Source organism: Sinocyclocheilus rhinocerous, unplaced genomic scaffold (genome assembly GCF_001515625.1).
Source record: "Sinocyclocheilus rhinocerous isolate Xijiao unplaced genomic scaffold, SAMN03320098_v1.1 scaffold1710, whole genome shotgun sequence".
In the NCBI taxonomy this organism is placed as follows: domain Eukaryota; kingdom Metazoa; phylum Chordata; class Actinopteri; order Cypriniformes; family Cyprinidae; genus Sinocyclocheilus; species Sinocyclocheilus rhinocerous.
Window position 1 is genome coordinate 520969 of NW_015650690.1, and position 15965 is coordinate 536933.

General features: G+C 37.4%; 1 protein-coding gene across 1 annotated transcript in view; it reads left to right on the top strand.

Moving 5' to 3' along the window:
- LOC107712065 (calcium-dependent secretion activator 1-like) overlaps window positions 1-15965 on the top strand; it is a 95766-nt gene that overhangs the window by 71749 nt on the left and 8052 nt on the right. Inside the window, exons 18-30 of the mRNA XM_016517189.1 lie at window positions 2037-2105; window positions 4810-4916; window positions 5420-5449; window positions 5979-5987; window positions 7874-8030; window positions 8193-8334; window positions 9325-9486; window positions 11654-11809; window positions 11938-12085; window positions 12536-12610; window positions 12713-12796; window positions 13016-13048; window positions 13134-13241. Coding sequence (XP_016372675.1) covers window positions 2037-2105; window positions 4810-4916; window positions 5420-5449; window positions 5979-5987; window positions 7874-8030; window positions 8193-8334; window positions 9325-9486; window positions 11654-11809; window positions 11938-12085; window positions 12536-12610; window positions 12713-12796; window positions 13016-13048; window positions 13134-13241 — 1280 coding nt within the window. The remainder of the gene's footprint in view (window positions 1-2036; window positions 2106-4809; window positions 4917-5419; window positions 5450-5978; window positions 5988-7873; window positions 8031-8192; window positions 8335-9324; window positions 9487-11653; window positions 11810-11937; window positions 12086-12535; window positions 12611-12712; window positions 12797-13015; window positions 13049-13133; window positions 13242-15965) is intronic.

Here is a 15965-nt window from a genome sequence, read left to right on the forward strand (position 1 = left end):
TAGCCTAAATTAATTTGTTTTGGCTTGTCGTTTATATTGCTAGCTTCTTATATTTTTAATTCTTGTTCTTTTCTAAATAGGCTACTGTTAATTGAAAGGATTTGTTTACGGTGTTCAATATAATGTTTGTAAACATTTCGTGTCGGCATTAGGCCTAGGCTATTTCTGAATGAAATAATAAAATGCTACTTATGCTACGCGATTTATGTTTTCCCCCCCCTAAAAACACATTTTTTATACGCGTAGCGTATTTTAACCATGCAGCAAACCTTTTTAAATATTTTGATAAATTACTGAAAAGATAAATAATTAAATGACTTTTTAAACTGTTTAACTGATTGTATTAATCGGTCAAAATTCTTACGGTCGGTTAACTGGTTAAACGGTTAAAATGAACATCCCTAGAATGAATACCCTCTAGCCTACTTCATCAAATCGTTGGTTCTGCTGCTTATTTCGAACAGAGTGACAAACCACAAATGGCTGACAATCTTTTAGAACACAGTATCAAGGTCTTGGATGCTTGTTCCCTCATGAAATTGGTGCAGTATCCTTAAAACAACAGCTCACCCAAATATGATTCTGTCATCAATTACTCAGATTTGTTGTTTGAAATGCATATTGTTTTATTTTCTTTAGTGGAACACAAAGAAGATATTTTCCTGACTGTCTAAGCAGCTCTTTTCCATACAACAAAATTGTCTGGTTGCTCTGAAAAGGTTTGAAAAGTACAAAAACACAGTAAAAGTAGCATACAAATCAGTCGATTTAATGTCAATAAAATCCACTGAAGAAAGAAATTTACTGTATGTGTTTCAAATAACAGAATTTTAATTTTTGGGTGAACAATACACTACTGTTCAGGGCTGCGTTTCCCGATAACGGTGTCTCTTAGCGCGCTACGAAGACTCTAAAGATACACCTTAACTAGGGGTAAGTTTGACCAAACTCCCCACCACATTCATTCCCTTTGAATAGACTCCTAATTATGTGCTGCCTAATGGTTTGCCAGCCGATGTGCCTTTGTATATTATAATGGCAAAACGAACAACCATCAGTATAATGACAGTTTTATTCTTTGCATAAAAACACTTCAATTTATTGAACACTAATTGAACACTGGGTGTGGCCACTAGCGGAGTGAACTGTGAACAGCGATAAGGTATAGCTAAGAGTGGTCCAGACTAACCTTACGAACGAATGACTTACAGAAGGTATACTTAACTAAGAACGTTTCGGGAAACACGTATTAACGTAAAGGTACAACTTAAGGTATAACTTACGAACGACGTAGCGTTAAGAAGGTTTCGGGAAACGCAGCCCAGAACTCTGGGGTCAGTATGATTTAACTTTTTTTAGGACTCTTATCAAGGCTGCATTTATTTGATTAAAATGCAGTAAAAACAGTAATATTGTGAAATGTTATTACAATTTAAAATAACTCTATTTTAATATATTTTAAAATGTATTTATTCAGTAATAATAAAATAAAATTTATTTAGTAAATTTATTCCTGTAATGGTAAAGCTGAATTTTCAGCAGCCATATTATGTCAGACTTCTGTGTCACATGATCCTTCAGAAATCATTTTAATAAGCTGATTTGGATATTATTGTTGAAAATAATATTTTTGTAGAGGTTCGAAAGAACAGTTTATTTGAAAAAAAGAAAAAAAAAAGAAAACACCTGACACTTTTGATCAATTTAATGCATCCTTGCTAAATAAAAGCATGAATTTCTTTAAAAAAAAAAATAAAAAAAACCTTACTGGCCCCAAACGTTTGAACAGTAGTGAACATTTAAAAGTTTTCCACTTCCACTTTGTTTCTCATTTTTACTGTCTCTAAGTGAGAATTTACGGGTTTTAACCAAGGGTTTTAACCATCAAATCATGTTGTATTATCCAAACTTTTCCAAAAACTGATTTCTTGATGAGAACTTCCCTTAACACAAGACATCCCTTCACCATATTCAACCCTTGACCCCCTTTCCTCTGACCCCAAACTCTTGCATGCCGGAATCCTCTTTTTCTTTAGGAAAAAAGAGGGAAATGTATGATCATCCTGTCTACTCCTTGGCTACACAAGTGATGGATTTAACCATCCGTGAGTAACAACTCCTCACCCCTCATTCTTTACCTCTCATTCATCAACTCAATCCTCCATGTCACATCCTTTTCGGAACTTTTCTGTTTTGCCATTTTCACACAGACGACAGACACTGAGTAGAGAACGATACGTAACGTTCCGTTTCCAATTCCTTTGGCAGAGATTTCCATCTGTTTGTAATACGACATGACTGATGCATCCGTTCAGCTTCCTCTTGTTCGTTTTTGGTTGAAGCTCATGTTTGTGACTTGAATGCATTTTTACTTTGCTCACTATTTTACTTTGTCTGAGTGTATATCGTTACTGTGGTGTGGTAGGTGGTTTCACTGGGGGGTTCCAGACACATCAACAGGTGACTGAGCTTCCGGGAGAGCAGGAGTTAGCACACGTGTACGAGCTATGACTTATGTGTTCCAACATCACAAGTTTGTCTTGTTCGTGATTACTACAAACTGTTTGATTTGTCTCTTTGTTCAGTATGTCGTTCAGTTGCTACTTTGTTATGTGTGTTTGTTCTTGTCGTTCCAGGTAAATATCTACATGTGTGTTTGTTTGCCATTGTTTTTCTATTATTCTATATCAAATACACAATAATTCTCTGGAGAGCGACCAAGAGTGAAATTACCAGGGATGCTGCACCAACTTTGGGCTAAAACATGCCACCTTGAGGAATAATTATTTTTCCTCCCCCAATTCTCCCTTTTCTTTCTCCCTTATTTCTCCCTCTCCTTATGTTGCTCTGATTCTCTTTTTCTTTCTCTCTCTCTCTCAAGTTGAGAAAACTCTAAAGGATCAGAAGGATCCAGGTGAAGCTATGTTTAACGTCATCCTCTGTCCCCTTCAACACACCCTGGCACATGAACATGACACAATTACAAGGAAAATGTCTTTAGTCTGAAAGTCCTGTACACACCACGACACAAGGATCTCCCTTGTGCGATACTTTTTTTGTGTGAAGATAGTATTCTTCTATAAAAATATACACAAAATTTGGGTAAAAACTTATTTTGTGTTATATTATGACTTTAGAAATAGAAACGGAACATCTTAGCACTGAACAGTCTGCCTAATGGTGCTACATTATGCAGACTTACAAGAAGTAATACTGTCTTTCACAAATATTTCAGTGGCAGTCTTTTCAATGTGTTAAAATGTGAGGGTAGAATTATTGCAAATGTTTCTCGCTGAAGTACTGGGAATAAGATTGTAACTGAAGAATATCTGAATCCTGACATCCATAGATTTTCTAATCAAGTAGTTCTCAACTGGTTTTGCTGCAAACCTGCAAACTGTTTTTGTGTCACAACCCACCAGTTGAGAACCACTTCTCTAAATCTTCATTATTTTAACAGATGTTTTGCTTCTTTAATTCCCAGTGCTGGTCTTAGAAACTTGACATGACCAGAACATTTTAGACACATTGAAAATGGATAAAGTATGAAATTTGGATAATGATAATCTTAGATTGTCATTAAATCCATTGTCATTACTTTATCATGTTGTGTTGATGACATCATGGCCTTAGGAAGAGTAAGAATGAGTTTCTATCAGATATTAATGGTTCACAGTGTAGTAAATTTCAGTACGGTGCCCCACAACCCCATTAATAACCCATGAATTTAACAGACCGATAAACCAATGGCATAAAAGTGAACATTACACACTCTAGACACCTAGATTTAAGAGTCAGACTAAATGATAAATAAGTAATGTCCTTCATGACTGAAGTAGCATTTCAGTCAATAAATTAAAGATTTTCTTTTCTCCTTTAGTGGAGACCTCAGCATTGCTGAGTTGGTCGGTATTTTATTTTATTTCTTTGGCTGTTTTTTTGTTTTCTGTCTTACTCATTTCATCTTGTTCAGACAAAAGTTGATTACGTGTTAAACCAGAAACACTATTGTGTGTCCGGATGTCCTCATTTCATCAAAGTGTTGCATATGTCTGACAATCTGGTCTGCTTTTTCTCTCATGTGTTGGCCTTAAATTCTAGACAGCATTGAGAAGTTCTGCAAATTATTAGTAAAAAATGTAGTATTAGTATAAAGGTTTTTACAGTGGGGTCCAAACGTCTGTGTCCACATTAAACATCTAAAGAAAGTTTAGGCTTTAGGAAAAGTTATGATGTAAATATGTCATTGTAAAGATTCTGCATTTCTTCTTCTTAGCGTACATTGATGCACAAGGTACTCTTTGAAACATTCGCAAATCATGCTGGAGAACATGATTATGAGGTTTTTTACAAGTAGTGGAGTTCATGCAGCTCAAGCTGCTGGGAAAAAAGAGAAACCAAAATACTATGAAAATTTTTTAATTTTTTATTTACCTCAACTATTATGCTGATAGTTTGTAATCACAAAATATATACTGTATCAATTATGAAAAAAGCTAAACTACTTGTGGTCTCAGACTTTTGAACCCCAATTTAGTTGCAAGCTTGCCAAACAAATTTTTTTTTGCCTCAGAGATTACCAAAAAAAAAGTCCATTATTTTCTCTGACATCAGTTAGGCATCTTTTCTTGAAGTGTTATGAGTGTCATCAACTGTGTTGTCATTTCTGCATGCTCAGTTAGGTATTTATGACCTTAGCTTCTTCAGACTGCATTGTAGTGCTCATGACATCAGAGATTCATAGAATAAATATATTAATCAACCACTGTACTATTAACCGTCCCTCTTCTTCCCACCATTCTGCTCCAGAGAATGTAGCTAACCTAGCAACACCTGCTAAAAAACTGGAGCATGTCATCCGCCTGGCAGAGTTAGTCATTGAGGTTCTACATCAGAACCAGGACCATCACGCTGAGGTGAGTCTGGACTGTTTCTCTCTCTTTCCCCCACATTCACTCTCTTTTTTTCTTTAGTACAAAATAGGGCTGATTTAAATGGCCGGTGGCTCGTCTCTAATAATAAAGAAGGCAGCTTTGCAGTTTGCACAATGCAATTTGTATTAGTGGAAATTAGTGAAACAGCAAGAGTTCACTCTCCCGTGAGATCCAGGTCTCTAAACCACTTTCCCTGGATCTATACTTTAAAGAACGCCTCAGAATACAGATTGTTTCTGTGTTCTGAATGTTAGACAGATTCCTTTGGAGTGACTAATACTAAACAGAACTGAAGATGCATTATGAATAGAGAGCCAAGCATGGTTTTCAGCTGTAATTATGATAATTGGCATGTTTCAGCATTTACTACTCCAAGAACAAATGCATAATTGGTTTTATTCCAAGATGCAATTTAAAGTATTAGGTAATCCATGGTCTTCCTGAGATTTACAGATTTACTGTATCTTTCTGAATATGCTTAACAGGCTGCGGTCACACGTACAGGAGACCAGTCGGTACAGTATCATGTTTCTTTTTTTCCTAAGTTGTCATCACATAGTGTAACTTTTCCCTCAAGCATGTCGATTCACGCAGTTAAGGGCTTTTCTGTTTTTGTATGGGTGGAATGGGGCAAGACGGTGCTTAAAGAACATGGTGAAATTGAGATAAAGAGTTGGTCTCTTGGATTTCTGGAAAATTCTTAAATATCTCCCTCCTCACACACTGATTTACAAATGAGCAAAATATTTTAGTTTTAGCGCCAAGACATTATGGTAGAACCATCTGTAGATCATGCTGTTACTTTGTAAAACTACAATGCTTCACTGCCCAACGTTATAATATAGAAAGCCATTTTAACCAAACATAATTGCAACTTTATATCTTCCATTTGAATTAAATCTCGCAATTGTTACTTTTTATCCAAACGTTTTGGGAAAAATTGTTTATAATCAACATTTTGTGCACACATTAACACTTTGCACATACATCACTCTCTACGTGTTCATGTTTTTCCTCACCATTCACTCCATGGTGATGTTGCAGGGAAAAGAGGTATGTGGTCAAAATGAATGCAGTGAAAAAGCCCCTTACTGGCTTGTGCATGAGCTATGAAGGGTTCCCTTCCCCTGTAATGTCCCGTTCCTCACAACGTGAGGGAATGTTTTGCCGCATCTGACATGGGTTCGTCTTAATTCCTCAGCATTGTGCCTGTCAAGTCTCCCTTCAAACTTGTAAGGCTTGTGTCCCCGACTAGCCAGGTCAATGCTCAATGATTCCTTTGCTTCCAGGGGAATGTTTACATTTACCCACCCGCCACGCTAGTTGTGTCACCCTAACTTTTCCCAATTAGATGTGTTCCCTTCTGCTAGTGTACATGGACTTCACAATTCCTCAAAATGACCAAACCAATGTCATAACATTGCCCTCTTCCCAGGGCTGCTCTTGCTGATTTTAATTTACAGTATGATTTTTGTATTTAGTCAAGAAGGGTGTTAATGTTAACACCTACCCAGTGCTCATAGATTAGCAAGAAGGGCCTTGGGGAAGGATTCATGGGTTGCTTGGATTTGGCGTCTCTTATCGCTCTCTACCCCACTTTCTACTTGTCTGTCTGGTTAAGCTCAGCCATATGCATTGCCCTGTTACACTAGCAAATGCTATAGTTGTTGGACCCAACGTTATGACCAATGTAGCTTTTCAAGTGTTATGAAGCCTGCAGGTAAGTTCTATGGTAAGTCTGGTCTTAGAGCTTGCTATCCCTATGTAGCAGAATGGATTTTGGGGGACATGTTTTGGGGCTCTTTGAAGCTGTGGGTTTAGAGGGATAAAAAATGACAGAGCATGCAACCAAAGGGAAGGATTAAGCCTCTTAAAAAGGCTGATCAGTTCCCTGAATGGGTTTATCACTGGTCAGTTGTTTTAATTAGAAGAAAAGTGTTTTATGCCAAGACTGCAAGCAAGCCTGATTGATCTAAGAAACTCCTGCTCAATACCCCACTACAGGCCCAAAATGTATGGTCACTTTGAGAGATTAAAGAAGAAATATTCAGGCAAACCATATGCATTGCCAAGTAAAGAAGTCTGCTGCTTGCTTGCAGTCTTTGGCGTATCAGGGACGGCAATGTTGCATGATCGCAAGACACATCCCCATCCCGAGGGTAGGGATGCAGTGATGTGAACGGTTGAACTACATCTTCCATTTGGAGGGCAAAAGCATGCAGGGATTTCTACCTCACTTGCATGAGAACTGCACCTCCTCTGGCATCTTGACTCCACTGGGAGTTAACCTGATATGGGAAAAATGACCTCTGGTCACAAATATGCACACATTTGCAACACAAGATTTAAGGTGTATTGTCATTTTTTTATACTTGAATGTCAGGCCCTCTTATTAAAGTAGTTTTAGTTGTTTTCTCTTATTTGGATTAACATGTTTCTTTTGAGGGCCTCGGAATTCTTAAGATATGCAATCTTTTATAGAAGATTCATAAATTTCTTCTTATGGTGAAATGTTTTTCACAATATTTAGACTTTGTTTTGAAATATATATATAGTAGACTTTTCTGTGTTGCAAATTTATAAATGGTCTAATGTAAGTTTTAAAGTCCATAATGGTAAACTGATCACCATAACCCTTGTAAACTGGTTACTTGAAAGCCTTATCTATTTACTTAATTAACATAATGACCTCTAACGCTGAAGCAAAATATGAACCATTCAGACCAAAAACTCTTACTTCTCTTCATTTGAACTCTTACTGATCAAATGAAGAGCCATTACTTTAGAAGCAGATTTACAAAGTGAATGTGTGAAATACCATATGGCAGACACTTAACCAGTTTACAATCTTTTTCATGCCTGAGATTACCCAATACACTTGTGATTTTTTAACTCTCTGCTTCATTTTTTATTCTTTCTTCCTTTACTGGACTGTCAAGGCCTTTGCATGGTGGTCAGACCTGATGGTGGAGCACGCCGAGAACTTCCTGTCACTCTATGGAGTTGATATGGATGCTGCTCTTGAGATCCAGTCTCCCGAGAGCTGGGACAGTTTCCCACTCTTTCAGCTTCTAAACGATTTCCTCCGTTCCGACTGTAAGCACTTCTTGCAACATTTGGTTAACAGTTCTGATAGTATTGTCATTTCTCAAAAATGACTGAAATGTGTTATCATTCTAATTAAGTGATTATAACTGAAAAGTTGGGCATGTTACTTTCAAAATTGCTATAGCATACTATTTTTTTCTGTTTTTACAGATCACCTTTGTAATGGAAAGTTCCACAAACATCTGCAGGACCTGTACGCCCCTCTTGTGGTGCGATATGTGGATCTTATGGAGTCCTCCATCGCTCAGTCCATTCACAGGGGATTTGAGCGGGAGTCATGGGAGCCTGTAAAGTAAGACACCGCTTCCTCAACAATGTGTGCGGTGACCGGGAGCCAGGGCCTTTCAGGACAAAAACATCACAAAAAATATCTAAAAAACAACTCGTATATATATGTGAGATTGCAGGGACAGGCATATCCTCTGCAAAACTATACAGCTAATCAAATGAAACTGTTTAGCATCCAGTTAGATTTCTCAGGTAAAGTCTGAAACAAGTTTGTTTATGCCATTGCGAAAAATTTCATTCTTTTAAGTAGAGTGACCTCTTTAACCATGCCTTACGTGAGAAAGCTGCCAAACATCAGAGGAAGTTCACCAAGTCCACAATCTATCAGGATAGACTTCACTCAGTGTCTTGCAGGTTTCCATCTTTTCTTTGTGAACTAACCCTCATAATGTGCGCTTTAAACAGAATGCTTTTTATGTCCTAATCAATTGTTCTGTCATGCTTGATTTTGGTTTGCATGTTGATTTTAATGATTTCATACCAGTTCCCAGCGAACAGATAACAATATTTAGATAACCTGCTATCGTTAGAAAAGATACCGCCTACCCCAATATTCCCGGCCTAACAGAATACTCTTCTGTCAATTAAGTGTATGCCCCTTGAGAATCATATGTCAGTATGGTTTTCCTCATTTGTTTGTTGTCTGTTTGTATGTCTAAAACCCTACCACTGTCCTCAGATCTTTCGAGCTGCTGTTTGTTCTTGCTGTGGAAAAATTCTGCTTTTACTTCCTTTTTATATAAGTGTGCTGTTGTTGTCGATATTATTGACCGCACGTTTCTTTCTACTCAGGTCTTCTGTTTAAATGTGCTGCAGATTCCCTCCCTACATTTAATGACCAGTTTTTATGTGTCTGCTCTTTATGTGTGAAGATGGTCTTTTCCATTTCTCAGTTTCTCTTTTTTGTACTGTATGTCTTACATTGCTTATTTGCAGCATTCCACACTGCCACTGTTATGGATTTTTTTGTTTCTTTTTTTGTCTGTTTCTGCAGGAGTTTAACAAGTAATCTGCCCAATGTGAATCTACCAAATGTGAACCTCCAAATTCCCAAAGTACCAAATCTTCCCGTGCCAGTAGCAGGACTATCTGTTAACCTTCCACAAATGCCTAGCTTTTCCACTCCGTCCTGGATGGCTGCTATATATGACTCTGAGTGTGTATTCAATGCATTTACCTGAGATCTGATGCATTCAAAAGTCTTCTTGGCATGAAAATGTTTGGGGTTAGTTAACTTACCGTTAAGTATCATTGAATTGCAAGATGTTTGCTAAACTTGTCAATAGTTAAAAGACATTTAAATGATGGCTATAGCAGACTTTCCGTGTTCTTTGTATTGAATATAGAATACCTACAGGGCAAGATGACTTGCCTCTAGAATCATTCTCATGTCAAGTAGCCTGCAAAGGGTTCCAGACAGGCTCATGTGATCTGTTAATTGAAATGAGAACTGAAAAGCTCTTCATTTTCCTCAATGTGCATGCCATTGAGGTTAGACTGAGGTGGTGAGATCTGGATTGCAACCCAAACCTACAGCCAAGCCAATGCTTTGTATTCAAATACAATTCTATCATACAAACTAACAAGTAGATGGCCTTAAAGTTAACACACATTGCAACTAATTTTGGACTAAACCCATAAATAAAACACTAATGATAGACTAAAACAACATTTCAAAAAAACAAAAACAAGTTTTGTTTTAATTGAAAGTTATCTCCTCATTTTGGGTTTTCTCAGTATTTAGTCATACAAGTTCAAAAATTTCCTTTAGTGTTTGTATCCTAAGCAATTCTGTTGTAGTCAATATTTAGCTAATATTTTAAATTCCTTTTGCAAGTGCTTTCTATAAGTACCTGCATGAATTATGCTGGGACATTACGGTTTGTTGATATTAAAAAGAGCTGGTATAAGGATCAGAATGTCAATGGTAAGAAAAATGATTCTGGAGGATAGCTGAGACAAAAAAGGTGGTCTAAACATGAAGGGACATTGGGTTTGTTTTGTGCGGAAGTTACCAGTGGGTGTGGGTTGGTGCAACTCCCTGCCTGGTCGTAGCTCTGTCATTGCGTTGGTAGCTGATGCTCTGAAGTAGATATTACTTCAGTGTAGCTGGCATCCAAGGCAGTAGAAACTAACACCCAAAGAGTTCAAACATCAGAGTGGGCTTCTTTTTCAACAAATAGAGTAGAACAACATCACATTTGCAGTATAAGATCACCGAATCATACCCATTTCAATAAGGAATTTCAAGCAGTTCTACTTGGTCTTGAACCTAACGCATTCCAAGATTGCAGCAGTCCCCATAAAACATAATTCACTCTTATGTTTTAACTCTTTAACCCTGGCCCTTATTACACATCTTTCTACTCAGGATGGCAGCGTCCTCAGAGTCGACTGCATGGTGTGTTTTGACCTCGGGAGCTCCTTTAGTCTCAGTGGGCATGGGTGATGAGAGAGAGCTTGATCTTTCCTCCATTTTTGTCACTGGGCCTTGCCCTTTACCAACTTTAATATTTGCTTTAAACATACAGTTCACCAAAAGGTGTAAAATCATTTACTCACATCATGTCATTCCAAATCTAATGTAGAACAAAAAAAAAAAATGTTTTTTTGAAAATCATCTCAAAACATTTTTTGTCCATACAATGAAAGTCAATGTTTTGGACCCCACTGACTTTAATTTTATGGACAAAAGCATTCTCCAAAATATCTTTGTGCGGTGTGTGTGTGCCAAGAAAGAAAGAAGGAAGTCAGGTTTGGAGTGATATAAGGGTGAGCAAATGATACAGAATTTGCATTTATGCTGAACTATCCTTTTAAGAATCACATTGCATATAGAGTCAATTAAAACATTAAACACTAAGTCTAAGAAAGTATAAATTCTCCTACTAGGTAACAGATGTCATTAAGAGCATTGGCTTCATATTAAAGCACCATCTTGCTTAGCATCTGTTAGTTTGCAACTGTATCTGTGCAAGCCTTCTCTCACCATGACATTCCCAGACCCTTTTCCTTTAGAGCAAATTGACAGAGCAAAGTATGCATGAATTCAGGTCAGTCCTATAAGGTTTAATAACCAAGCAACAATGCGAGGTTATTGATGTGTTTTGCAAACACACCTGTGTTTTATTTTGCCATGCACTGATTGTGCGGTTACATTCCCTTTAAATTAAACATTCCAGTTCTGAGGGTCAAATTTTGGGAGCGCCAGTTGGTGTATGGTTAAAATAAAGCAATCTTATAAAGTCTTAGATACTCTGCATCTTCCTCAATTCCTTAATATTTGGCACTTTTGACCTCTAATATCTTACGATACCTGGCAGCAATGGCTCGGGAACATCAGAAGATCTGTTCTGGAAGTTGGATGCCCTACAGACCTTCATCAGGGACCTACATTGGCCAGAAGAAGAGTTTGCCAAACATCTGGATAACCGTATGAAGCTCATGTCAAGTGACATGATCGAGACAAGTGTTAAACGGTAAAATAGTATCTCTAGTAGCAAAACAATTGATGGTATACATGAAGATTTTAAAGTATGTCTTTGAAGTATGAATGAAATTTCATGCAAGATGACTCATTTACTTCCCACCCTTTGCTGGTCAACAGCACCAGGGCAGCGTTTGAATCTAAGCTGGCCAAAAGCAGCCGTTCCACAGATTTCCGCATCCCACTGTCCTTATGCACCATGTTCAATGTGATGGTGGATGCCAAGGACCAGTCTGCTAAACTGTGTGCCATGGAAATGGGCCAGGAGGTAATTGGCAAAACTTCTGACTGATATGACAGACAAAGCTTGATCTATACTGGTACTTTCACATCATCCTCAGGAGTCCCAGAAACTTAATACATTTTCTGGGATTTAATAACATTATGCAAATGTTTTTGAGAATACATCAAGAAAATTATGAGAAAAATAATAACGTCCCCATTAATTACAATTTCATGTTTGGTCAAAGACATTCTTTTATTTCATTTTTTCAAGGATGCATGTTTTAATTGGTAAATCAGTGTATTTTAATGGCATACAAGTGCGAATTTGGTTGTACAGGCACCTGCAACTTTATGTTCAATATGTATTTTGGCCATGCTTTCTATTTCTGTATGGATTTATCTTTGGTTTAAACCGCTACGGCTGAGTTCTCTGTCTTTATATATCCACTGTATACGTTTGTCTTAAGTATTTAAATCTGTCTTTACCTTTTAGAAACAGTACCACTCTCAAATTGATGATCTTATTGAAGAGAGTGTAAAAGACATGATTTCCCTTTTGGTGGCAAAGGTACGTTTTGAGAAAATGGTTGACATCAAGGAAGTACTGTATCGGTATAACTCTTGTTGAATTATTTGTCATTGAGTTATTGGTTTTGTGCCACCTGAACAGTTTGTGGTCATTCTGGAGAGCGTACTTGCCAAGATCTCCAGGTATGATGAGGGAACTCTCTTCTCCTCCTTCCTCTCCTTCACGGTAAGAATTATCTCCTATTTCCAATTCTAGTATGAGACCATGCTGGATTTTTAAAGGTGCACATTTTTTTATGTAATTTGCACTTAATCTTGTCATTTTTGTGGTGCTAAGCTTTACTGTACATTGAAAATTACTTTAGGTGTTAAACATATTTAACATACTTAAAAGGAGAGTGATTTTACCCAGAAAAGCTTGATTCAAACTTTTTATTCATTTCAGGTGAAAGCAGCATCAAAATATGTGGATGTCCCTGTGAGTATTAAAAATTCAACATACTTTCCCTAATATTTCTTCTTCATTCAAATCCATACAAAACTAACATTTTCCTCTTCCACAGAAACCAGGGATGGATGTTGCGGATGGCTATGTGACCTTTGTCCGTCACTCTCAGGACATTCTGAGAGATAAGGTCAATGAGGAGGTGTATATAGAGAGATTATTTGATGTAAGTAAGATGCTGTAACCTCCGTGCCTAACAAAGGAGGGCCCATCCAAATGTGGCAAAACAATGGGGCATACGAGGGATAAGTCACATTTTGAGTGCCGAACCTGGAAACCTTACATCCAGACAAGGCCAATCATGACCTGAAGCTTTCAGTCAGCTCCCTAATGTCTCATTGCTGTGACTTCCTGTTCCAGCTCTCTGTGCTCTGGTGTTTCATTAGCCACGATGCATTGGACCTTTGTGCTCTGGTGTTGTGTTAGCTAACGTGCGTTGGACTTTATGCTCACAGCGGTTTCTTGTTTAAGAGGCAAAGTGTCACCAAGTGGATTATTTATAAGACAGTGCTCTCAAAAGAGTCGATTTTATTTTGACCTGAAAATTGACGTAACACACAATTTTTTTTAAATACTACCAAATCCCTGACACCAAATCAGCACAGAGAAATAAGAGGACCGATTTTACTAAATACATTATAAAAATTGAACATTTTCAAACCATCAAAGCAATTTAAGCTTATAGTATAAGTTTTATATATTTTGCAAAATCTATACCTCATCGCTTTTCATAAAATTACACTTTATTTCACTTTGTATATTGATATAATATTAATATTGATATGCATGTAATTTGATTAAAATTTGTAAGAGATTGACAGCCCTAATTTTTAAATACCAACTGACATAGGGTATAAGAGAGCACTGTTCGATTTAGAAAAATAATCCTTTGTGATTGTGTGAACGTGTCTTTGTTACACAATGGCATACATGTGTGTTTATATATTTTAATAAGAAATGTAACAGATGTGTGGACCAGTGGTTGTCTTGGATACAAATGTGTCTGTGTGTGTGTGTGCAATGTGCATGAGGGTTTGTCAGCGTTTTTATTATTATTTAACTTTCTGTATTTTGTTTCCTGTATAAATATGAGTGTGTGTGTGAATATTTAGTTGTGTGTCATACCATGCTCTAATGAGTTGTATGTATCAGAATATTATGAAAAAAAATTTGTATGTGTGTGTGAGTGTCTGTTTGACTGTTAGGAAGTCTATTCCATAACTTTCTTGCAGCTTTACTTGCTTGTGTTTGGAACATTTGTGACACACACATCTTATGCATGGATCTGCCTTTATTATTTTATTTTATTTAAAATTCAGTGCTTGTTATGTGCATTATGTTTTTTCTCCATGCTAAGGTTGTAATAATGCATTTAACATCCAACCTCAAAGACCCACAGTGAATCTGGCACGATTCCTCCTGTTTTTGCTCTATAGTTTCAATCTGTCCCTATTAAAATGTCTTCTCAAGAATTCTGTCCAAAATAATCACCATCAGTGAAAGGCTCAGAGGCATGAAATCAAAAGCAATTATTGAAATTGTAAAATTTAGGGTGGCAGCTGCCATATAACAACTGTTGATGGGCAAATTATTGAATAGCAGCTAGAAACATGCATGTTTCTGTTTGTATTCTGTTTGTTTTAACTGAATTTTTGCTTGAACAGTTGCGTCAAACAGTCTGAAATTGTGGAAATTTGTAAGGTTCAGTGTGGTCTTATGAGGTCAGGTGTCAAAAGGCATATTCAGCTGAGGGCTGTACGTCAAAAACAATTAACAGGATTGATTAGTCACTTTTACTTGCTAATTCAACTATTAAAGTTACATTCAAGATTAGACATTTGAACAAACAACTAACCCAGGGGTGCCCAAACTCGGTCCTGGAGGGCCGGTGTCCTGCAGAGTTTAGCTCCAACTTGCCTCAACACACCTTTAAGTTTCTAGTATGCCTAGTAAGAGCTTGATTAGCTGGTTCAGGTGTGTTTAATTGGGGTTGGAGCTAAACTTTTCAGGACACCGGCCCTCCAGGACCGAGTTTGGACACCCCTGCACTAACCGAAAGTATTGCATCTTGTGGCGGAAAGTTATTACTTTTCTAAATGCATAAAATAGGCACAAAAAAAATCCCCTATCTTGTGACCAGAACATTAATGGGATCTGAAGCTCTCCATTTTCCAAGCTGAATATCTCTCTTCCAGCATCATGTACTGTCTGAATGGGGAACCGTGGTGATTTTGTTGTATTATGCAACCTGTATTACAGATTTTGGTTGCATGCGACTACATTTCTGTACGTCTGTTATGTCATTTTCATTACATTCTCCCTCTCTAAACACTTTGTACTCACGTTATCCTAACCCAAAGACAGCCTCCCGACTCATTCTGCATTCCTACTAGGACAAAGTGGAACTTATCTCTAAATGTCCTGCTGTTTGATCACATTCTGTCGAGTGGCATGAGTTCTAATCAAATAATCTTCCTGTGTACATCTTCTAGCATGACCCACCTCCTAAAAATCCCACCTCATGCACACACACAGCTCTCTGCCCTGTACACTCACCTGCACTCTCTGCATGCACTGCACGCTCCGACCGGCCACCACTTTGAAGTGGACAGATGTAAAGAGAAATCACCGATCGAACCATCAGATGACCCTAATACAGCAAGAAATCTGATTTAATTCACATAATCACATATCAAGTAATAAGAAATCATATGTGTAATATAATTATATATACATATAAAAGGATTGGCTAAATGGTAAAGGCTATATGTACCTCTTGGGAACTGATAATAGCCCACTTCAAAACTCTTCAGATTGATTTGTGCACATAGGATACAGCACTTCCTCTTCTAGATGATAGTTTACATCATTCATTGAACCACACATGTGC